The sequence below is a fragment of the Arachis hypogaea genome, chromosome 12 (assembly GCF_003086295.3).
Source record: "Arachis hypogaea cultivar Tifrunner chromosome 12, arahy.Tifrunner.gnm2.J5K5, whole genome shotgun sequence".
NCBI classification, from domain to species: domain Eukaryota; kingdom Viridiplantae; phylum Streptophyta; class Magnoliopsida; order Fabales; family Fabaceae; genus Arachis; species Arachis hypogaea.
This window is the reverse complement of record NC_092047.1, coordinates 78,917,158-78,942,997: the sequence shown is the minus strand read 5'-3', so window position 1 is coordinate 78,942,997 and position 25,840 is coordinate 78,917,158. Positions and strand designations below refer to the sequence as shown.

The 25,840-nt window shown below is 34.5% G+C and overlaps 1 protein-coding gene and 1 pseudogene across 20 annotated transcripts; both read right to left on the bottom strand.

Annotated features, from left to right (window-relative positions):
• Positions 1 to 236: 236 nt before the first annotated feature.
• Positions 237 to 24,490, bottom strand: LOC112727562 (probable 2-oxoglutarate-dependent dioxygenase AOP1.2; annotated as a pseudogene).
• On the bottom strand, positions 3,237 to 10,003 carry LOC112727563 (disease resistance protein RPV1-like). 20 transcript variants are annotated; one of them, XR_011868663.1, is made up of 11 exons: positions 9,665 to 10,003; positions 9,245 to 9,428; positions 7,991 to 8,137; positions 7,256 to 7,576; positions 6,983 to 7,102; positions 6,256 to 6,424; positions 4,845 to 4,926; positions 4,520 to 4,686; positions 4,138 to 4,298; positions 3,670 to 4,065; positions 3,237 to 3,572 (listed from the first exon to the last, which is right to left on the bottom strand). XR_011868663.1 is itself a non-coding variant. In XM_072209408.1 (11 exons), exons 3-5 carry the CDS (start codon positions 8,013 to 8,015, stop codon positions 7,082 to 7,084), a joined length of 357 nt encoding a protein of 118 aa, XP_072065509.1. In that variant the 5' UTR covers positions 8,016 to 8,137; positions 9,245 to 9,428; positions 9,665 to 10,003; the 3' UTR covers positions 3,237 to 3,572; positions 3,670 to 4,065; positions 4,138 to 4,298; positions 4,520 to 4,686; positions 4,845 to 4,926; positions 6,256 to 6,424; positions 6,983 to 7,081. The 20 variants fall into 20 exon arrangements, 7 of the variants coding, with proteins under 7 accessions (XP_072065509.1, XP_072065511.1, XP_072065508.1 ...); XR_011868661.1 differs by having other exon boundaries at positions 6,256 to 6,298; XR_011868664.1 differs by having other exon boundaries at positions 4,138 to 4,295; positions 6,256 to 6,298.
• Positions 24,491 to 25,840: the final 1,350 nt, after the last annotated feature.

Here is a 25,840-nt window from a genome sequence, read left to right as displayed (position 1 = left end):
ACTGATTTGCACCTATTACGCTTTGTAATCTCAATTCACAAACATGAGTTTGTCCATTTCATCTCAGATGATCGAATAACACATTACTCTTTTGTCGCATTCATCCGACAAGAAGTTGACGACTATATTACATAAAAATTACTGAAATAAACATAACATATCACATATAAAACATTAATAATAATACGAAACGTAAATTTTAACATGACATTAGAATCATAAGGACACCACACAAACTAACACAAACATATTTTTAAGTTCTAGTGGGTTTGCACAATTGAAATTAAAACCATGGATCATCCAAGTACATCACAATGTATGTGTGTTAGATTCCACAATATGCTTTGATACGTGAAGTAGATTTCAGAGCTTTATCTGAGAGAAAGAAATGGAGGTACCCGTAATGGTCAAAAGGCTTGTAACAAAAAGGGTTTTCCTCATCAACAAGCTCCTCTTGTGGTTCCATTATGTTATTAACATACGAAAGCAGCCCCGTAGAGTATCTATCTATCTTTGAGTTTACCAAGACTCGGTGTTCACAAGCTGGTATTCTGTCATTACTCCACACTTGTGCCATGAAAATTTCAAGTTATTTACTAAGTCAGAGACACGTAAAAAATTTTGAAGTATATTTCTCAATTAGTTGTGCCAAAAATCAAGTGGAATTGTCAATCTTGTTTCGTTTTAATTCTGTGCTTTCTTTTAATTTTTTATCATAAAAATGGAGATTTATTTTTGTTATTTTAAAAACAAGGTACTTGGTTCAATTATTTTTGGAGAAAAATAATTCTTTTACTCATAAGTTTTCTCTTAAAAGGAAGTTATCAATAGGATTTGTTAGCTATTAAATACATTATTTCTTATAATTTTTCTCATTATTTTTTTTAAATTTTAAAATATTTATCTCATTAAGAATATCTAAGTATCACCATAATTTAAAAAAATATATAGTGTCAATTATAATAAGTAAAATTTATCTTTTTTATAAAAACCACTACTTTTTCTCCTAACAGTAAGATAATTGCATTTTACTAGAAAATGAAGTACATGGTTCAAAGAGGGACATATTAAAAGAACGAAAAATTCCCTGTCAATGAATTATAGTTCAAATAGTATAGTCTCTTCATACTCAACTAAGAGGTTGCGGATTCGAATCTTCCTATCTTCAATAACAAAAAAAAAATGAATGTGATCAAATCCGGTTGAGGTCCTCTCCAAATGTCACCAGAGGATGCACATTTTTTAAAACAGTAGTAGATTAATTTGGCAGCCTCTCTACACCTTGGACACACAATGGAGGTTGATGAGAATCTTCGGTAGATGTTGGTCATGACAGCTAAGCTTTCATGCAGAACTCTCCACAAAATAATTACTTTTGAAGGGATTTTCAACCCCTTGCATATTCTTCTAAATTGTCAAGTTCTTCATCAACAGAGGGTACTAATCAATTGGTGGGTGGGAGAAATCATATGCTATGAGGTTGGTTGAGGCAACATCATACTATTTTTTCTTATTCCAAGACAAAATCAACAAATCAATTTCATCTTCATTCAAAAAAGTGTTAAGGATTCTTGTTCCTATGTCTGGATGAAAGGTTTTAGCTATTCAATTCTTGATTTTAGGTACAATTCTCGGTTAGTAAATCCTTTACCCAATACATTCCTGTGGTTGTGGGTCTAGTTGAATTAATGTAAAATGGGTAAGGCAAGTCAAGGATCTTACAAAATTCTAACACTAGACCAAGAACTAATATTCTATCTCAAACCTTTTTCCACTATCTTCCTCCTTTCTAGTAGATTCGGCCAACTCCAAGATGGTAGATGACCTTTTTTGCTATGAAAAGATAGGAATAGCGAAAGCACTTGCCCTTGAGAATACTGGACAGTGGTGAATTGGGTTTAGTAGCTGATGAGCGAATATTTTATACACTTTTTGACATTATTTTCATATAGTTTTTATTATGTTTTATTTAAGTTTTATTATATTTTAATAGGTTTGAGTGCAAAATTCATACTTTTGGAATCAACTTTGAGTTTGTGTGTTTTATGATGATTTCAGGTATTTTCTGGTTGAAATTAAGGAGCTTGAGCAAAAGTCTGATTCAGAGACAGAGAAAGCACTGCAGATGCTGTCAGGATTTGACCTCCGTGCACTCGAAAGAGCTTTTCTGGAGTTACAGAAGTCCAACGGGCGCGCTCTCAACAGCTATGGAAAGCTAACATCTAGGGGTTTTTAGAAATATATAATAGTCTATACTTTGCTTCGGAAATGAAGACCCAAAATTGGCGTTCAATGCCAGCCACCTACCCCGTTCCTGGCGTCCAACGCCCACAGAGGAGTAGCTGGCATCCAACACCCACAAGGGGGTCCTTAGCCAGCGTTCAATGCCCCTAAGGGACCCTAGCTTAGGGGAAACACTCGAGCTCAACCCAAATACTCACCAAGTGGGTCCTAGTAGTAGATTTTCGCACTACAAGACTAGTTTATCTTATTTTTTGTAATCCTTAGTTACTAGACTAGTATAAATATAACAAAGATCACCATTGTTAAGAACTTTCACTACAAAAAAATTTAGTTATTACGGCGGTTTTTTAGGGTTATTACGGCGGTTTGAACCACCGTTATTACCTTGAATGGCGGATAACAAAAACCGTCGAAATTCAAAGCGCCATTTGGTTATTATGGCGGTTTTTAAAAAACCGCCACAATTTCCTTGGTTAAAACGGCGGTTCAAAATGCCGTTATTTTCGGATACAACGACGATTTTTTAGTTAGTTAAAACGGCGATTTCAAACCACCGTTATTTCCGGTTAAAATGACACTTTTATGTTGGTTAAAACGGTGGTTCAAACCGTCATTTTTTTCGAATAAAACAGCGATTTTTTGGTTGGTTAAAACGGCGGTTCAACCGCCGTTATTTTCGGATAAAATGGCATTTTTTTGTTGGTTAAAATGGCGGTTCAAACTGCTATTATTTTCGGATAAAATGGTATTTTTTAATTGGTTAAAATGATGTTTGAAACCGACATTTTTACCGAGTTAAAATGGCATTTCATGTTGTTTAAAACGGCATTCATGAACTACTATTTTTACTGAATAAAAAAGACATTTTTTATCGTTTAAAAAGGCATTTTTAACTATTATTTTTACCACGTTAAGCAAACAATTTTTTGTTTAAAATTTCATAATAACAAAAAATTATAACCCATAAACAATATTACATAACTCAAATAAAATATCAAACATAATATATAATTTTTAGTATTAAAAATCAAAAGTAATAATTCCTATATAAATAATTAAGCAAATCATATCCACTAATTATTACTTTGTGAAGTATTAGCATAGAGACTGCTTAGGTTACTCAATAACCTCGACGGATCATAATTTGCAATAAAGACAATTCTCTTTTCTTATTTTCGTACATGTAACTAGTTACTTGAACCTTGGTACAGTGCCAAAACTTGAAACTATTATCCCCTTAACCTAATAGCTACCTGTATGTGGAACTGCTGCTGCATACTGAGTGTCCATAACATCGATCACACTGTTGGCTATAGCACTGGCATAGACTGAAATAGGCCATAGTTAAAATACAGAAGCATAACAATGTGATTCAAAAGATTTATGATTGCCCCTGTTAGTTTCTTGTCAAAAAGAAATACCAACCTTGCTATTGAACAAGAAACTGTAATATTTGCCAACATGTCCACCTGCAACATGGTGAAGTTCCAACTGAAGTTCATCCAGAAACTTGGCGACTGAAAGTAGACAGTTAATCTTCTTCCTCTGGAAGAGTTTGATTGTAACATCATCATCAATAATCCGCACATCAACCTCGCTATCTTTCGATTTCCTTTGAAGCCATGAGGTCCTTATGCATCCATCTGGATTGCTGAAAGACTTTATGTTACAGCTCTCTGCAGCATCATCTTTCGCTTTCTGCCTTTTGCATCTCTCCCTTTAATATCTTTTCTTCTCCACCAGTAATTTGAGCTCATTAACCATTCTGAGCAGCTCCCTTATATATTCAATGACATCACCCACCACAAAGGCTCTATCCATCTGTTAATAGCAGATTCAACCTATTAGTTTGATTTGTAAAAATTAGTAAACAAGTTTATAAGTGTTTTATACCTTTGTGGGGCTTGGGATAAGACTTCTCAGGATTTTGTATTTGCCATTCAGTTGCTATCTTCTTTGTTTCTCAGTTGCAAAGTGTTTGGTGCCTTTTCCTTCCCTTCTTTTGCCCACAAGTGATTTCAAGAAGGTACCCACTAACAAACACCCTAAGCCTTCTTAATAGTTGACAACCAGTTAGAAAAACACAAAATTAGAAACCAAAGCACATGAATCCCTTCAAAGCTTTTTAACATGCAATATGCAGCTAAGCCATATGGCACCTAATTACATATATATACGAACATGGTTTCCATTCATTTTTCCAACAAATTATGTCATAACCTAAACCTCCTTTATTATTAGACAATGAAGTTGCTTATATTGTTGGATATCTTACAAGGATCACTTTATTCACCAAAATGGGGCACATCATACTTAACAGGGATATCAGCGATATTGAAAAGTGAAATTGATGCTGTATGCCAAAACTTGTATCTTGGAGAATAAAATTTGTAGTCATCAGCTGAGATAGCTACTTCATTCCGACCTGTCAATCTCTTAAACCTAAAAACGATCAAAAAAAGTCAAACTAAGTGTGCACTCCCTAGAGGCTCAAATAAATTAAGTAATAATCAACATTCAAAACTGTAGAAGCAAATTATTAGCAGATCAACATCATCATAAATATAGGAAAAGAACTAGGTCTGCTTATCAAAAAGTACATTGAGAGTAGAACTTGACACTATCATCGAATTGAATTACTCGCTCTAAGCCATAAGAGTGCTCGCAGTTGTTGTTAATTCACTGCAAAAGCAGATAACATAACAAGTATTAGAACACCACAACATTGTGACATACCCAAAAGAGAAAAAAATGAGTCAAAAGCAAAATCTCATGATTAAAACGCTGATCCAAATTCTGTAGAATTGAGAACAAGTCGCTATAAACAAACAGAAGTAGAATAAAGCCAAGTTCGGAATTAATAAAACAAATAACGGTGACCTAAACAAATAGAGATTTGCATGAGGCAAAATGACAGCGAGAAACAGTATACTACATTTTAATGAACTAATCCAAATTCAACTCCATTTTACAACTTTCTTCTTACAACCAACTATGAAATGGACCTCTTAGTAGAACACTTAAAAGGAAAAAAAATAAAAAAACAAGGACCTCTGAGCTGAACATTAGAAAACAAGGACTTAAAATGGAGTTTTGCTTGGTGTGTCGGTGGGGGCAGTTTGTATTATTTTTCATTAGGGAAGCTGTTAGAGGGTTATTTCACGAAAATCTATACTTATGGTGACAAATAACACTGTATTAATGAAAAATAAAATAGTTGTTGGATTATTTATTTCATGAATAAGACAACACTATATAATACTCACATTATTCTTTTCTTTTGTGGTTTTCTTTTTTTCTTTTGGTTTTAAGGGGGGTTGTTTCGATAGTGACTAATATTGAATAAACACTCTTATGTCACGTTTATGCCTTATTACTAGAAATATAATAAGCTGGTAATAAGTGGGATTTTAAAATATAATAGCTTAATTATTACTTTTTCTTTTTTTGAGTTTAAAAGAAGATTTTAATGAGAAAGAATTAGGCCCAGTTTGGGTAAATAACTTAAATAAGTTCTTTTGGAAAAAGAGCTTAAAGCATAAGGACTTTTATTAATAGCAGCTTATACGTAAGTTATTTTGTGTTTAGATTTTTAGTTATAAAAGTCCTTATTTTAAAGTTGTAGCGTTTGGATAAATAACTCAAAAAATAATTTTTTTTTACAGAAGAGAATGAATATTAAAATAATGATGATAAAAAATACTTTCTAATATTGAATGTTGATTTTACATAACCTAATCACTAATATTGTGCATGATATGGTAGGTAAAAATAAAAAATAAATATAAAATGTGTCAATATATATTTTGTTGCTATTTTCTATTTTTTTACTCCTATTAAAATTTCCTTCTCCTTTATTGAGGCCAGGAACTTGCTATAATTAACTATGAAAATAATAGCAAGTTATAAAATCACATGTGAAAAAAATAAAATTAAAACTGAAATTTCATACCACAGTTAAATACAATTTAATAATAAAAAATAGAGTGATAAAATGATAAAAAAAAATACCTAGAAGCAATATATGCAGTAGGTTGTTCAGATGCAATAATGTCTGAAAAATGGTGGTAGAGGATCAATACTTCCATCAGATGAATCATTACATGAAAATGGTGAGATTTGGAATATTGCATGAGAATGATGATGGAATGATGGTGGAAGGCCAGTGCTTCTAGTAGACCTTGCGTGAAGATGGTGGTGAAGGCTTAGTATTTTTCACAGAGTCAAGAAGAAAAGTAGATTTTTTTTGTTTTGAAATTAAATTTTTTTTAAGGAAGTGGTAGAATGACTTATCGAGAAGTAGAGAAGTCATATAATTCTACTTCTTCAAAAAACTGTGAATTAACTTTTCAGGAAGTTAAAAGCTTTTTTTAAAATGTTGCCAAATACGTAGATTTTGACTTTTCATAATCCAAAAGTAAAAAAAGTAGCTTCTGCTACTTCCCAAATGGGCTCTTAATACATAATTTGCAATTGATATAATGATATGTATTGAAATTTGAAAGTTAGATGCAGCAGTGAAAAGCATTTAGAGAGAAAGAACATAGTACAAAAGATACATCATGAACACTTGACTAGTAGACATATAAGATTTTTAGAAATGCCACATAAGTTCAATACTCTCCCTGGTGATAAAAAAAACTTATCTAAGCCAAATGGTAGCAAAATCCATACAGTACTATGGCCCCATCAATCTTGGAAACATTGCCCTTCCTTTTTTAAAAATTGATATACTTACAGTTAAGAAGATTCTGAAGGAAACGATTCATCCAAATCCATGTTCTTTTCAAGCGTTTTCCTTTTGTAGTTGTTAACTAAAATTCAGGCCCTGTAACACTTAGCATTTCGCTGAGGCAATCTAAAAGACAAATCAAAACTTAATACTGAATTACTGAAAGATTCTCATCCATCTCAACAACAAAAACAACAATAAATAAATAAATAAATAAATAAAATACATGGGTAGCTAGAATTAGAATTAAAAGGATTGGTCAAAAAAAGAAGAAAAAACCTGAAGATCTTCAGGGAGATACTCGTGCTTCATGGAAAGGTCCATAGCGCACTTAAGGCACTGGTGGCGCGCGTCGACTACCTCCTTCGAAAGCCGATTCAGTGTAACAAAACCCGGAAGGCAAGCATCTTTCTTGAGCGATTCCCGGCATGCGAACGCCGCCCCAGCTTCCGACAGATCAACAACGTAGAACACTGGCGCAACCTTCTGACCCTTACTGCTCCAACACTCTGTTATCTTCTCCAATTCCTTCAACCACCACGTCGAATCCCCATAGCTTCTGGAGAAAACCACAATCGAGATTCTAGAATCTTCGATTGCCTTGAACAAAAAAAATAAGCATTCAAACAATTCATCAAACACGTGCTATGCAAATCAGTAAATCACCAACGGAGAGCATATTTACAAATCAAAACTGTGAAGCAAATGAAAATTTGTATACATGCATGTAAGAAAAAAATCGAAGGAATTTCATGAAGACCTTACTCCAAATTTCTGCTAACAAAGAGAAAATCAAAACCTAGCATTAAAGAAATAGAAGTAGTAATAATTAGCAAATACAAAATATGAGTAATTAAAAGTAGAGAATGTGGATTTCTTTTTGGTTTTTCATAGAATCGCCAATAAAATATGATAGTATATGGCAGAACATCCCTCAGCATCATTAAAGGTTAAAATATTAAAAATATTCACACAAGACTGACAACAGTGCAATTACTAGTTTTTAACTCATACCTAGTTCATAAAAATCAATATACATTGAGAAACTGACAAGGAGCGGTTTAATTTCCGAAGGGCCTGGCTCATCAACCTAGCCTGCATTGCCATGTGTGCATCCCCCATTTCACCATCAAGCTCCCCTTTAGTAACAAGAGCAGCCACCTGTGAATGTAACAGAAAGTTAGTAGACATATAACCAAATAAGATGGAGGAAGTAAAAATTTCAAAATCTAAAATTTGGCCCTAGGTATGAGCTCAAAAGAGAATCCATTGGTGAACAGTTTCCAATTTTCTCCATCACAAATCTTTCCTCACTTATAACCAACATAGAAATGATATATAATACAAGTAGCAGCATATATCTTTGAACATGAATAAAAACAGAATCAATCGAAAAAGTTTCTAGTGCTGATGAATCTTTTTATAAGAAGGCTATTTTGAGTTATTACCATAACTAAGTATAACTAAATGATAATACTGGCTAAAATCACATTCTATTGGTGAAAATTTTCTAGTTCTTATACTTATTTGAAAAATCCTATAATAGATAAGGACTTATGGCTTAGAAACAATTCATCTCAATTATATCAACAAAGTAAAGGAGAATGAATGATGACCCAGGCACAAGAAATACATAAAGCATAAGCTCCTCAAAGAAAATATTAGACTCAAAGACAATAACACAAACACCTTATGGACAAGAAATTGCATGAAACATGTTTAAACTCAACTGATGAGAAAGATTACTAGAGAAATCATTTCAAAAACAGTCAAGTAACGCTATTGTTCTTTTAGATACTTCCTCTATGGCTTAGAAACAATTCATCTCAATCATAACAACAAAGCAAAGGTGAATGAATATTATTAAAAACAGTAACCCAATCATAATCATAATCATAATCAGCTTATAGTTGTGTTAAGATTAAAAAATAATCTTAAGTTAATATTATCAAAATCTAAGTTAAAATTATTTGAGTTTGCAATTTTAATTTGCAATTAAGTATGATATAAATAGAGAACAGGATCTCTGTTTTAAGAGTAGTTATGACATACTGATAATAGAAAATTTTAGATCTAATTGCATGCTTAACTAAGGGCATTTTAATTTAGGAACAAAACACATTTGTCCTAAGTTCTTTTCTTCCTTTCAAGTTCAATGCAACAAATACATACTCTACATGAAATCTTTTTTTTTTTCTTTGTAATGGATAATAATGCAGAGCGAGAAAACAGGGAAAATAGAAAAGAAAGAAAGAAGGAATTACTTGCCTGCTTCTACAGAGCTGAAGAAGGACCTCATTATTATATAGATAATGGTTCTGAGTGTCCGTACAGTCCAGAGCTTTTCTCTTCATCAAAATCAAAGCTTCAATGCTTGGCCATAGCGAATGTGGACTCTGGAGAAGTACACTCGCTACTACTACTCCACTACGATTCAAAATTCAGTGCCGTCCTGGATGAGATTAAAAATGAGTTTGTTTGGAATGTTGATCTCAAGAGTGAAGAGGAACAATTTCCTATTTTTTATTCTAGTAACAATTAGGTGCAAATACTTGCCAAAAACCTAGGGCTCTTATTTCAATTGTAATAACAGTAACTCAATCATAATCATAATCATAATCATATCAATAGCAATCTAAAACCGTAATTACAAGTTTACAATAAGATATAAACCAGATTCAACCGCACCTCTTCTTATTCTTGCTATTGCTGTTGATCTTGCTACGCAAACAGTGGAACCACTCGCGATGAATCCTTGCACACGACCTAAAAGAGGCAAGCCGACCTTACTGATCCAGAACGAAAGGGAGGCACTGAGATTTTTGCGGAGAAGATATAGGGGATGGCAAGGAGAGGAAGCTGGAGGGGCCGTCACCGGATAAGATTGCCGCTAGAGAAGCTATCGCAGGAGATGCCATCGGAGAAGATCGTCGTTAGAGGAGAACGCAAGAGGAAGAGGTCACTGCAGTAGCACCGTACACGAGCTTCAACTTTCAACCAACTAAAGTACTGAACCAAGTGTTTCTGAAACTAGGGATTTTCAATTTGTCATTTTATATACAAGTGCTAACGGCGGTTCAAAACCGCCATAATGACCAAAACCGCCATCAAATTCAAATTTATTATCCGCAGCGATCAAAATTGCCATATTATCCAAATATTACGGCGGTTTTAAAGAACCACCGTAATATAAATGCCATTTTAAACATATTTTTTTGTAGTGTTTTAAAAACTTCTAATCTTTGCCCTATTCGAACCTTTCATTGTATTTTCTACACAGCATGAGTCACTAAACCTCCTAGGTTAAGGTTAGGAGCTCTGTTGATTTTCATGGTTTTATAAAAGTACTACTATTCTATTCAATTTGTGTGTGACTCTATTCAAAGATGTATCTTCGTTCTTCAACCTTATGAGTGAGATGAACCGTGACACTCATCCTTATTCTACATGGGTTCAATGTGAGTCCTTGACCGGAGATCACTGAACCACAAGCTTGATTATACATCTCTTAGATGGCTAATCTACGACTTCATTGGGGACTTCTCGAAACACCAGTTCAGCCGAGGTATGGGAAGATTATAGTCTTTGTGGTAGAGGCTAGAACCAAAGCCGCAGTATTCTCTGATCTGGAAGATTCAACCTTGTCTGTGGCATTTTGAGTAGGATCATCAAGGGAGATGAATGATAATCCCGATTTTTAGGGTTTATCCTGTGCTTAGTCTAGTGGATTTTATCCATTATTCTCATACTTATTCATACAATTTGCATGTTTTACGTTTTCCTTCCTGATTTGTGCTATGATTGAAAGCATGCTTCTTTGGCCTTATATTTGCTAATATTAATCCTCTCTTATTACCATTCGATGCCATGATATATGTGTTAAGTAATTTTAGGGTTTATAGGGCAGGAATGGCTTAGAGGATGGAAAGGAAGCATGCAAAAGTGGAAGGAATACAAGAAACTGAAGGAACTACTAAAGTTGTCCAGCCTGACCTCTTGGTACTAAATCGACCATAACTTGAGCTACAGAGGTCCAAATGAGGCAGTTCTAGTTGTGTTGAAAAGCTAACATCCGGGGCTTCGCAACGATATATAATTTGCCATAGCTTCTCTGAATCCAGGTGATGCGCACGCGTGGATTACGTGCACGCGAGACCTGGCAAAAATCCATTCCACGCTCACGCGTGGACGACGCTCACGCGTGACTTTGAAGCATGCTGGACGTATCAGAAATCACTGGAGGCAATTTTTGGGCTGTTTCTGACCCAGTTTTTGGCCCAGAAAACACAGATTAGAGACTATAAAGTAGGGGAATCCATTCATTCATCAACAACATTCATAATTCATAATTTTTAGGTTTTAGATGTAGTTTTTAGAGAAAGAGAGGCTTTCTCCTCTCTCTTAGGATTTAGGATTAGGATTTATCTTAGGTTAGGTTTACTTCTTCTTCAATTTTAGGTTCAATGTTCCTTTACTTTAGTTTCTCTTATACTTTTATTTGTTCTATTACTTTAGTTTGTTTATTTTTCCAATTTGATTTATGAACTCCATGTTATATTTGATTTCTTTATTTAGTGTAATTTGAGGTATTTCAAATTTATGATTGCTTTCTTCTATTTATGATATAAATAATTTGGATTTTCCCCTTTTAGTTTGGTTGAGTAATTGGTGACACTTGAGTTATCAAACTCAGCAGTTGATTAAAAATTGGAATTGCTGATTGATTTGGATCCCTCTAAAGCTAGTCTTTCCATAGGAGTTGACTAGGACTTGAGGAATCAAGTTGATTAGTCCACTTGATTTTCCTTTATTTAGTAAGGGTTAACTAAGTGGGAGCAATAAACAATTCTTATCACACCTGATAAGGATAACTGGGATGGGATTTCCAGTTCTCATACCTTGCCAAGAGTTTTTCTAGTTATTAATTTATCTTCCTGTTATTTAAATTCCCTTTTCAACCTTTCAAAAACCCATAAATATACCTTTTTCCATAACCAATAATAAATCATACTTCCCTGCAATTCCTTGTGAGATGACCCGAGGTTTAAATACTTCGGTTATAAATTTTATTGGGTTTTGTTACTTGTGACAACCAAACTTTTGTACGAAAGGATTCTCTATTGGTTTAGAAACTATATCTACAACGTGATTATTTTTATGAAATTCTTTACTGGCAAGAATCTGATCGTCAAAATGGAGTCGTTGCCGGGGAATTGCAAACGTGTGCCTTATTATTGGTTATTGTAAATATTTGCTTTTTCGTTTCTTTCTTAGTGTTTCTAGTTTTAAGAGTTTATTTTCTTTAATTTTTATTTCCCTGACTACTATGAATTCTCACCCCTCTGGTTTTAAGTTTAGTTCCAATGTTGTTGTAAGGAATGAAAACTATAATGAAAATAGGCATCAAGGTTGGAAGAATCAAAGATAGGAGGAGCCACAAGGATTTGATCAACCCTCATGGCAACAACCCCCTCTAATGCGCTATAACCAACAACCATTCTGTGATGCATACTAAGACAATAGTTATGGTGAACCCTTTTGTGACAATCAATCTCCACCAAATTACTATGGTCAAGAGCCATTCCAAGGTGCATACCAAGATGATGAATATGGTGGACCTCTTGTAGTTACCAACAAGACCCACCATATGCCTATGACCCCCCTCCTCAACATAGGTTTGAACCACCAAACTCACAAGCCTCCTACTACCAAACAACCTCATATGATCCTAACCCATATCCACCATATCAACCACCCTATGAGCCATATGAGCCATACATAGATCTACCCCAATTCCAACCCAATTACTCCCAAGAACCACCACCTCCATATATACCATATCCATACCCATCAACCCAAGAGCACTATGATCCTACTTATGATAGTCAAGCTGGACAAGAGTCAATCGATCGTCTCCAGGAAGCAATAGATCAACTTCACGCAACCATCCGTCAAAAGTTTGGCCCAAGAGACTCATGCAATGAACAAAGCATTCCCACAGATGAGTATGTTGAGCAACAAGTGGAAAAGATGGAGAGTGTTGAACTGCCACATCCTTATCAAGAAGAACTACCTCCGTATCATGAACCCTTCCCCCCAAGTAATGAACGCTCATATTCACCCCAATCTCCAATGAATGAAACCATTGGTGTACTTCTTCAAGGGCAAGAAGAGATGGAAAAGAATGTGCTAAATTTCGCGGCTGCCTTGGGCGAGTTAATAAATCAATTAGCTTTCCAACATTTGAACACCCAAAGTACTCCCATGGCTACATGTGGAGAATCTAAAGAAAATTATAGTATGAAGGAGACACTAGAAACTCTGGTGGACAATGAGGAACATGGTTTTGTATTGGAACAAGTGGAGGAAGCCATAACGGTTACAGAGGAAGAAGTGGTTGAAGATTTAGGAGATGCTAAACCTCCATGGGAATCTAGAATTGTAGAGTACTCCTCCAATAAGATTGAAATTGATGTCAAGAAGGCTAGTGCACAACCTCCATGGCATATTCCTTATGAAGACTTGGATGGGGTAGTTCAAGAAGTAAGTTCCCTTGGTGATGAGGATCATGCATCAAGTCCTCCTAGTGATAAATCTACATCCGCAAATGAACCCCTTGAATATGAAGACTCTTTTCTGATTGAGTCTGAGAATGATGTGGAAGCGGAAATTCTTAGAAAAGGGCAGACGGGAGTTGAGTACGCTTTGTCAAGAACGTGGGAGACTTCTCCACCTAGATTGCCATCTACTCCTTCATTTGAGTGGATAAGGCTTGTCTCTATTCGCCTTACCATTCCACCTGAATATGGTATTCTTGAAACGGATGGCCAACTTAGGAGACTTTGTGGCATTAAGCGTAAGAGAAGGATGTTTAGTGGTTGAAGTTGTAAATCAAGGCTCATCAAGGTTGATACTTCAAGAGATAGATGTAAGGACTCAACTGGTGATAATTTGGTTAGATCTAAAAGAAGAGTTTGGTACTCCGTAGAGAATTCAGAGTACTTGCCAACTGGATGGAACCATGATGATCAACTTGAAGACGGGTGTAGAATCAAGATTTGGGATTCGGGCATACACGGGGATCCACTTTGGGAGCTCAAAGCTTGTGAAGAACTCCCTCAAGGCTTGGAAAATTCACTTGAGAATGACGAAGATTATTGGAAGTCCAAGCATTGGTGGCAGTTTCAGGATGAGTTCAAGCATAAGCCTCCATGACAAGGAGCTCGCCAAATGTCCAACTTAAATACTTTAACTAAAAGTGCTAGGTGGGAGACAACCCACCATGGTATATTCATTCCTTTTTGTTCTTAGTTTTATTTTATTTTATTTTTATTCGTGTTCATTCATAATTTCTGCATAGTCATCTGCATTCTGCATTTTGCATTCTGCATAAAAAATAAAAAAATAAAAATAAAAAAGGGGATCGACGCGCAAGCGTCAACGACGCGCACGCATCATATGTGTCTACGCAACTAGACAGAGAGTTGCGTAAGAGACGTGCGGGAGGGGTGCGGGTGCACAAGCCACCCTACGCATACGCGTGCTTCACGCGTATGTGTCCCCTACAAAAAGTTCAACCCACACGTAAGCATCAGCGACGTGTACGCGTGGGAATGAAAATCGGCATAAAAGCGTGCTGAACAGAGAGTTGTGATGGTCTGGCGCTGGCACTGTGCTAGAGGCACAAAATCACCCCATGCGTATGCCTCCCTGACGCGTGCACGTCAATTCGCTAATAGACCTCCCACGCGTACGCATGGGCGACGCTTACGCGTTGAACGGCCAATTTAGTTTTCGCGCGTACGCGTGATGCACGCGTACACGTCGCGCCCCGTTTCTAAACTCTTACCCTTTTTCTTCTATCTTTTCTCCTTCTTTCTTCCTCCTTTCTTACTTTCTACTTCGTTATCTCTTTAACTTCTCATCCTTCTTCACCTTCATTCTATTTTACTTAATTTATTTACATACTTTCGTTCATTACATTTTAATTTTGTGCATATTTTTATTTTCTTTTCTAAATTTATTATTTTTCTATTGGTGTTAAATTTTCTTATTTAACTGTTGCATCTTTTCTTGCATTATTCCGGTGCTTCATGACTTGTTTTATTCTGATTGGGTATTATTATTCATAAGACAATGCTAATTTTTATAATACTGATATTCCTTTTGCATTGATATGCACTTATACTATCTTGCATTATCCACACTCTCTTCCCCATTGTTTTAACTTTTGCACTATTGATATGCCATTTGCTTCCACTATTTTTCACTTGCATGTTGTTGCTACCATGTAATTAAGACCCTTATTATTTGGCATTAACACCCATATTTTATTTGTTTTCTATCTTTGTTTCTGGGTTACTTTTCTTCTTTTCCTCTTCTTTCAGGATGGCCACCGGGAAAAGGAAAGGAAAAGAACTTCTATATGGGGCGACAGACAAGTCCACCTGCCCAATCTTTGGAAAAAAGTATCAGTTGTAGCAGCCCGTCCACCTGCACATCTCAGCATGCACCGAGGACGGTGCAATCTTTAGGTGTGGGGAGGTCGATACCGATCTCCATGGATTAGTTATTTTCTTCTCAACACCAATGCCTTATTTTCTTTATTAGTTCATTGTTGCATCTGCATATTTGATTGCATGTTTTCTTGATTTTGTGCATATATTTACCACTGCTTGGTTAAAGTACTGAGTTTCCTTTCAAGACCTTATTTTATAAAATTTCACTAATTTAAATTAAAACTTTTGTGTTAAACTTGTTTGAAGATTGTAAATTGGAACATGAATTATAGCTAAGAACACACAACCTGTGAGATTTTGAGCTTATTTATATGGTTACATTATTTAACCATAAATTTTTATTCTTGTGTGTTTTCTTCCCTATGATTGCAATCTTTTCTTTGTTCCATTCTATATGTCCACTATTTAGTATATTTACATGCTTGCATATGATTGAGGCCATTACTTGTTTTTGCTCACTTATCCCAAATAGCATACACTTTTAATCACCTTTGTTAGCCACTTTGAGCCTTTTAATCCCATTTGTTCTATATTTTACCACATCACTAACCTTAAGCGGAAAAACAATTAAATACCTCAAATTGAATCTTTGGTTAGCTTAAGTTAGAGATTGTGTATCAACTAAGTGTGCGGAAACTGTGGGAACATGGGCTAATAAGGAAATGTGTTATGTTTTTACTTTGATAAAATATTGGGAATTTGGGTACCTACTCATCTGAGACCAGAAAAATTAAAAATCCATGTGCATTGATAAGTTATGTTTATTTTTCTATTTAAAAATAAAAAAATTAAAAAAATTAAAAAATTAAAAAAAAAGAGAGAAAAAAATCCAAAAAAATTATTCAATAAATAAGTAAATAAATAAGGGGACAAAATTACCCCAATGCAAAGTTAAGTTAATAAAAAGATCAATGCATATGTGATAAAATTAAAAGAAGAGTTGATGCATGAGTATGTAAGTTGATGCATGAGTATGTGATGCAAAAGTCAGAATTCTGGGTAGCTAGGCATGACTTTAGAATTACATAGAGAGAGTATGTGTGTGTTAGGTGAAAGCTTAGGTTAGTCAAAGATTCATATTTCAGCTCACTTGACCATACATATATCCTCACTCTTACCTTAGCCCCATTACAACCTTGAAAAGACCTCATGATGTTTGCATTGGTACATTAAATATTTTTTGATTGGTTAGATGAAGAACAAAGTTTAGAAAGCATGATTAGAGAAGAGTAGAGTGATTCACCTTAGACACTTGAGAGATTAAAGTGCATATACACTACCAGTGAGGGTTCAATGCTTGATTCTATGTTCCCTACTTTCATGAGCTATCTTCTTACAAGTTTACTTGTCTTTTATTATATAATTTGAATTAGTGAAATCTGATTTATGTTTTTCTTGAAGAGCTTATTTACTTTTAACCAAGTAGGTTAACATCTTAGCATGTAGTTGCATTCATATAGATAGGTTGCATTTCATACATTATTCTACCATTCCACTTCACTCCTTTATAGCTTCTCTTGAGCTGAGCATGAGGACTTGCTAATGTTTAAGTGTGGGGAGGTTGATAAACCCCATTTTTAGGGTTTATCCTGTGCTTAATCTAGTGAATTTTATCTATTATTCTCACACTTATTCATACAATTCGTATGTTTTACGTTTTCATTCCTGATTTTGTGCTATGATTGAAAACATGTTTCTTTGGCCTTATATTTGCTAATATTAATCCTCTCTTATTACCATTTGATGTCGGGATATGTGTGTTAAGTGATTTCAAGCTTTATAGGGCAGGAATGGCTTAGAGGATGGAAAGGAAGCATGCAAAAGTGGAAGGAATACAAGAAACTGAAGGAATTGCTAAAGCTGTCCAGCTTGACCTCTTGGTACTAAATCGACCATAACTTGAGCTACAGAGATCCAAATGAGGCGGTTCTAGTTGCATTGAAAAGCTAACATCCAGGGCTTCGCAACGATATATAATTTGCCACAGCTACCTCGATACCAGGTGACACGCACGCGTCGATCACGCGCACGCGTGACCTGGCAAAAATCCAATCCACGCTCACGCGTGGACGACGCTCACGCGTGACTTTGCAGCGTGCTGGATGATAAACCCCATTTTTAGGGTTTATCATGTGCTTAATCTATTGAATTTTATCTATTATTCTCACACTTATTCATACAATTCGCATGTTTTACGTTTTCCTTCCTGATTTTGTGCTATGATTGAAAACATGCTTCTTTGGCCTTATATTTGCTAATATTAATCCTCTCTTATTACCATTCGATGCTGTGATATGTGCGTTAAGTGATTACAGGGATTACAGGGCAGGAACGACTTGGAGGATGGAAAGGAAGCATGCAAAAGTGCAATGAATACAAGAAATTAAAGGAACTGCAAAGCTGTCAGCCTGACCCTCTCGCACTAAATCGATCATAACTTGAGCTACGGAGGTCCAAATTAGGTGGTTTCAGTTGCGTTCGAAATCTAACATCCGGGGCTTCGAAAGGATATATAATTTTCAATTGTTGCTCTGAATATAAGTGATGCAAACACGTGCATCACGCGCACGCATTGCATCTGCAAAAATCAGCGTGTTTGAATTCGCAACTAGCGAATTCTGGGCTGTTTCTGGCCCAGTTCTCCGCCCAGAAAACAAAAGATTAGAGGCTATAAAATAGGAGAATGCATCCCTTCAAAAATAGAACTTTCATATACATAATTTTACGTTTTAGATGTAGTTTCTAGAGAGAGGGGCTCTCTCCTCTCTCTTAGGATTTAGGATTAGGATTAGGATTTAGGATTTCTATTATGATTAGGCTACTTCTCTTCATTCTAGGTTCAATGTTCCTTTAATTTATTTTCTACTTTTATTTATTCTATTACTTTAATTGTTATTTATCTTTTCAATTTGGCTTATGAACTCCACGTTAGAATTGATTTCTTTATTTAAATGCAATTTGAGGTATTTCAGATTTAAGATTGCTTTCTTCTATTTACGATATAAATAAATTAGATTTTTTCCCTTTTGGCTTTGGTTGAGTAATTGGTGACACTTGAGTTATCAACTTAGCAGTTGATTGGAAATTGGGATTGCTGATTGATTTGGATCCCTCTAAAGCTAGTCTTTCCATAGGAGTTGACTAGGACTTGAGGTATCAAGTTAATTAGTCCACTTAACTTTCCTTTATTTAGTAAGGGTTAACTAAGTGGGAGCAAAAATCCAATTCTCATCACACCTGATAAGGATAACTAGGATAGAATTTCTAGTTCTCATACCTTGCCAAGAGTTTTTACTATTATTAATTTATTTTTCTTGCCATTTAAATTACTTCTTCCTTATTTCAAAAACCCAAAAACATACTTTTTCTCATAACCAATAATAAATCATACCTCCCTGCAATTCCTTGAGAAAACAACCCGAGGTTTAAATACTTCGGTTATTATTTTTATTGGGTTTGCTTAAGTGACAACCAAAACTTTTGTACGAAAGGATTCTCTGTTGGTTTAGAAACTATACTTACAACGCGATTATTTTTATAAATTTCTTTACTGGCAGAAATTAGATCATCACTAGACGTATCAGAAATTGCTGGGGGTAATTTTTGAGCTGTTTCTGACCCAGTTTTCAGCCCAGAAAACACAGATTAGAGGCTATAAAATGGGGAAATCCATTCATTTATCAACAACATTCATAATTCACAATTTGTAGGTTTTAGATATAGTTTTTAGAGAGAGAGGCTCTCTCCTCTCTCTTAGGATTTAGGATTAGGATTTCTCTTAGGTTAGGTTTACTTCTTCTTCAATTCCAGGTTCAATGTTTCTTTACTTTAGTTTCTCTTCTACTTTTATTTGTTCTATTACTTTAGTTTGTTTATTTTCCCAATTTGATTTATGAACTCCATGTTATATTTGATTTCTTTATTCAATGCAATTTGAGGTATTTCAGATTTATGATTGCTTTCTTCTATTTATGATATAAATAATTTGGATTTTCCCCTTTTGGCTTTGGTTGAGTAATTCGTGACACTTGAGTTATCAAACTCAGCAGTTGATTGAAAATTGAAATTGCTGATTGATTTGGATCCCTCTAAATCTAGTCTTTCCATAGGAGTTGACTAGGACTTGAGGAATCAAGTTGATTAGTCCACTTGACTTTCCTTTATTTAGTAAGAGTTAACTAAGTGGGAGCAATAAATAATTCTCATCACACCTGATAAGGATAACTGGAATGGGATTTCCAGTTCTCATACCTTGCCAAGAGTTTTTCTAGTTATTAATTTATCTTCCTGCTATTTAAATTCCCTGTTCAACCTTTCAAAAGCCCATAAATATACCTTTTTCATTAACCAATAATAAATCATACTTCCCTGCAATTCTTTGAGAGACGACCCGAGGTTTAAATACTTCGATTATAAATTTTATTGGGTTTTGTTACTTGTGACAACCAAACTTTTGTACGAAAGGATTCTCTATTGGTTTAGAAACTATATCTACAACGTGATTATTTTTATGAAATTCTTTACTGGCAAGAATCTGATCGTCAATGAACTGCAGGAGCTTCACCCTCATTCAGATTGGGCATACACTAAATCTAGCGTTCAGCCTGAGAGAGGAAGATTGGCAGCCATTGAACCGGCGTTGATCACTTACAGCCTGTCATGAAAAGAACCACTCACAGTTGGAGAAAACAGTAAGAAAGATTGATCCAGAAGAATGAAGCATTTTTGAAGCCTCAACCATCTTCTTTTCATTGAATTCACAACTACTAAGTAAATTTATCTTTATTTAGTCTTTATGCATTTTTAACAACATAACTCTTTTCTAATCACCTGACTAAGATCTACAAGGTGTCCATAGCTTGATTTGAGCCAACAATCTTCGAGAGATCGACTCTGATTCACCTCAGATATTACTTGGACGACTCTGAGAGTGGAATGGCATTTTTATTGAAGAATATGACATACTTGTTTAGATTGACTTTTTGACAACTAAACATCTCATAGTTATAGAGAAGCTCTAGAACATTAGTGAATGAATCATGTGAGGCCTTATAGAAAGGGATAAAGACATCAGCAAAATTGTAAATGATTGGCAATAATACATCTTTTATGGATTTGAATGTCTTGAATTTTCCTGTTTTCTCTATCTTGTGTAATAGGAACGAAAGAGCTTCCACACAGAAAAGGAGATGGTATGGTGACAGAGGATCTCCTTGATAGATGGCCTTTGTTGGCCTAAAGAAGTCATAAGGTTGACTCTCTACAATAACAGAGTAAGAAACACTGGTGACCAAGTCTGAAATCCACAAAATCCATCAACCATCAAAAACCATTTTCTCCATAATAAACCACAAAAAGCTCTATTCAACCTTATTTTAGGCCTTGATCATATCCAGTTTCAGTACCATTTCATATTTCAATCTTGTCTTCTGTCTTCAGGTAGTGTATCCACTCACGGGCAATGAGTATATTGTCAGATGTAGCCTTCTTTTCAAAATACACTTTGGTTTGAACTCACAAAATTATTCATGAAAAGTTGAAGTCTTTGAACCAGTACTTTAAATTTTGATATAATCCTATAAAAAATAGAGAATAGACTAATAGGTTTAATTTGATACATGTCTCTAGCATTTGGGATCTTGGGGATTAAGCATATCAGGAGTGTGGTTGAAACCTTTTAGAACTCTTACAACCCTAAAGAAGCTATAAACTACCTTGAAAATGTCATCGCCTGAAATATCCTAATAGAACTAGAAAAATTTGCAATAAAACTATCATCTCCTGATGCACTCTTCGCACAAACAATGAAAGTTGGCCTCTTTGCTTCCTCCGATCCAAAGTCACCATCCTCAAGAGACAACGATTCATGCTAGTTGTAACTACAGGAATAAAGTCATGAAAAGTAATAGTTGGATCAGCTGGGTTAGAGGTTGTGAATAGTTCTTTGAAATAACTACTCGTTACTCTAGCTATGCCTTTCGTCTCTGTAGCTCTCACCCCATCAACTCTAACTAGTCTCGATATCTTATTTTTTCGATTTCTAGATTGGAACCTTTAGCAAAAGAACTTTGTGTTGCAATTCACGTCTTTAATCCACTTATATCTTGATTTTTCTCTCTAATATCTTTCTTCCTTTTGTATTCTTCCTCCAATTTTCTCTCGAATTTATCAATCTCACAACTTCGATGAATCCTTTCTACCCTCCTTGCTACATAGCACTGGTTCAGTTCATCAATAGCCTTCTTGAATTTGACTTGCTTTGATATTGTCATTAGACTAAACGGTGATGAACATTGAAAAATCATATGCATGCATGTTTTAATTTTTTAGAATTAACTTTTTGATCTCTTCATTACCACACCACCTTTCCTGAAATTAGAACCTCTTTATAGTGACCTGTCTAGGAGGATTGGTATCAAGTAATAATGGTGCATGGTACGAACTCATTTCAGCTAGTCTTCGAACCACTGCAGCCTCATAATTACCTAGCTACTGCAGCCCACATAAGAAACAGTCGAGTCTCTCCTTTAATAGGTCTCACCCTGCTCTCCTATTAGACTATGTAAAGTTGAGGCCTATCCACCAAAAAGTTATCATCGATAAAATAGTTAAAATTATTAATAGAACCTAATGATCTTAGATCTCCTCCCTTATTTTCTTTCTAACTCTTGATTACATTGAAACTCCTCGTTACTATCACCTTGCCATCAAATTCAAGAAGGACTACCTAGATTCTTTAAAATTATTCCAAACGAGTATGCACATTAATACTATGAGACACACCCACCAGTCCCGCTCTTAATTTTTAGCCTCATCTTTCACTGTTGTATATCTTACCTTCACCTTTACATAATCCCTCCATGCCAACACAAGCCACTTGACAAACCATTTGAGTCTATAAAAATGAACATTAATATCCATATGATCTAAATTTTCTCTTCACATTTCGAGATTAGTTTTTGCTTCGCAAAAAAAAAAAAAAATCAATTCGAAAAAGTGAAATTGGCACATCCTTTTAGGTAGCATTTGTTTTGAGGTACTGGGACAGAGTTTAGAAGACTGAGATCCGTATCATGTTTGTTAGCTCAGAGACTGGTACTAAAATTTCTGTCTCTGTTCCTAAAATTTCAATATTTCAGTACCTCCAAAAACTGAGAACACAGGGGATTGAAATTCTTAGAAATAGAGACTAAAAATTAATAATATTTTATACCTAAAATACCCTCATTTCAATTAATTAATTCTAATTTTACCCTTTGTACAAATTAAATTAGAGCTTCATTCTTGTTTCAATTTCTGTCTCCCATTTTGCACCAAACAGAATACAAAAATTTATTTCAGTTTCTGTTCTGAATCTCTGTCTCTCAGTCTCAGTCTTTCCATCTCTGTCTCTCTGCCAAACGCTACCTTAAGGTTGTGGACTAACAAAGGTCCTCCTAAACTCCAATAAAAAATAGATACTTTGAAACATTATCCACTTTTGTTTTTGGACGGATATTTAAGAGCAATGCTATATGACTAGCAAATCTTATCATTATTGGCCAGCAATAATTTGCATCTATATTTATAAATATTTTGCACATAAGAAACATATATTTTGCACCTATATTTATTAGAGTTTTACACACATGAATCAATACAATTTGCACTCACATTTTTCAAATTTTACACACATACATCAGTAAAATTTATTTATTAAAGATAATCTAGTATTTGTGCTGGCCAAATGATAGTCAAAAATACTAAAAGCTATTAATCCCAAGAGTTCTTTGATATTAAAAATGGTGAGAGAAAAAAATAAATATTGTATCACGTATATATCTAATTTAAAAGTGACTGACCTGCAATGCATCACCACCCATAACCAAATACAAAGAGGATGAAACACCAACTTCAAACCATTCCCCATTCTTGAGCTTAACCCCCAAGCCTTCTATCTTCTGATTTAGTATTGTTAGGAAAGATGTGTCTGAATTAGGAGCCACTCCCAAGTTGCTTTCACCAACTTTTGGTGTTCTGTACTTGTAACCTCGGAGCACATAATCAGTTAAATCCAGTAAACATTCTAATTTCTTGTTCTCCAGTCCATAGCTCTCAAACAACATTCTTTTCACAACTTAGTCTAGTTTTTGTAATTGCTTTGCATAGGAATTTACACTTTTGCTGCGTGTTGAGACTGTAGTTAAATCACAAATGTTCATTCAATATATTTGACATAATAATGAAAAAAAATTATATAAGGATTTAATATTTTTATATATTTACAGCGTAAAAAATTGCTTATAGAGCAAAAAGACTAGTGTTGTGTATCAAAGTTAGGGATTAATTCATCATTACACCAATCAATAGAAAAAGAGGATCCATTATAAGAGCAGCAAAAAATCTCTATATATACTAAAAATTAGATATGAAATTAACTATTATGTATTTATGTATATTTATACATATTTGATTCACACATTTTTTAATTAAATAATTACCTAAAAAATAATCAAACTTGGTATAGTAGAATAATAATCAAACTTATAATAAACTAATAATCAAATTTATTTACAGGAATATACTTATGAAATGCTAAATACATACTTTTATACATAATATTTGATTAGTGATTAATTTTTGGTGTACATATAACATAATTATAAAAATAAAAATGGATAAAATAGTAAAAAATAAATCAAAAGCTAACTAAAACTAAATATATATGTGCATAAATATCTATCTAAAAAGAATTTAAGAAAAAGTCTACTTCTATACTTATAAACACTAGCTACGAATCTTTATAGCTCCTCCTTTTGTTTTTCCTTTTGTAAAGAATTTAAGAACTTCAACTAAAAGAGTAAGAAACAAAACAAAAAGAAAAGTTACAAACCTTTTTTACTAGTATCAAATTTAATTAAAGGTCAAACACGAGTGTTCATATAGAATTACTCTAAATTTGAAGTTTATAAGAAAAAGTTAATTACCAGAAATGATCATTTCCTTGAGGCCACATAACATGTGTAAACTTTTGACACTAATTTTAAATATTTTGACCTGAAATTGGGCCAATGGGCCAACTGGTGGAACCAGGGCTATGTTAGGCCCAAGCCCAACTCATATAACCCACAAAAGTAGAACTTTAGCCACTTTTTCCGCTGGTGTTCATGATCCATGAAGAAGAGAAGAAGAGGTGAGCCAAAACCTAACTACTATTCACTCCCAATTTCATTTGCCCATAACTTTCAATCCGTAACTCCATTGATGAGTCATTTATGGCCATACGTTCGTGTTAGAATTCTCTTTGATTCTATTTAAACAAAGTGGAAAGGGATTGTGAAATGTTATTGGATTGTGAACTTGTGAATTGAAATGGTTTGGAGTGAGTGCTTATGTTTGGATTGAAATGGAAATTTAATAATTTAGGTGTTGATATGTTTGTGGAGTGATTGAGAAGTACATCATAAAGGTTAGGAGTAATTGAATTGAGAATTTTGGAAAACTAGAGGATTTGTAAGTTTTGGTAAAACAATCAATTTTTCACCAATTCCGGTGGGCCATGATGGGATATTTTTGTGGGAGAAACGAATTTCTCCAAAACACCCAAATCTAACCGGCAAGTGCATCGGGTCGCATCAAGTAATAATAACTCACGGGAGTGAGGTCGATCCCACAGGGATTGAAGGATTGAGCAATTTTAGTTTAGTGGTTGATTTAGTCAAGCGAATCAAGATTTGGTTGAGAGATTTGTGATTTGCAGAATTTAAATTGCATAGAAAGCAAAAGGAATGGGTAATTGGCATGAAATTAAAGAGAACAGGAATTAAAATGCTGAATCTTAAAGAACAAGAAATTAAATGGCAGAAACTTAGAACGCAAGAAATGTAAATTGCAAAATCTTAAAGTGCAAGAAATGTAAATGGCTTGAATTGTAAAGGGAATGGGGAGTTGGATTTGCAGAAATTAAACAAGGAAATGTAAAATTGCAACAAGCAGAGAAGTAAAGGATGTCTTGAATCGAACCGGATCTTAAAACAGAAATGTAAATAAGCATGAAAACAGTAAACAGGGAATGGGAAATGGAAATCCGGATCTCAGGACCCAAGAGACTAGAGAACCAAGTCTAGATCTCAATGCCTTCCTAGATCCAACAAGAACAATTGCAAAGGAAATGTAGATTGCAAAGAAAGTAGATGAAAAGCAATTAACCGAAACTGAAATTCAATTAAGCAGAAAATTAAACAAGATCCCAAGGTGAGATTGAAACAGAAGTTCTTCAATTCTCCACCCAAGATCCGAAGCAGGAAAATTAAAGAGTGCTGGGCAATAATCAAGGAAGAAGAGAGATCAATTCTCCTCCCCAATT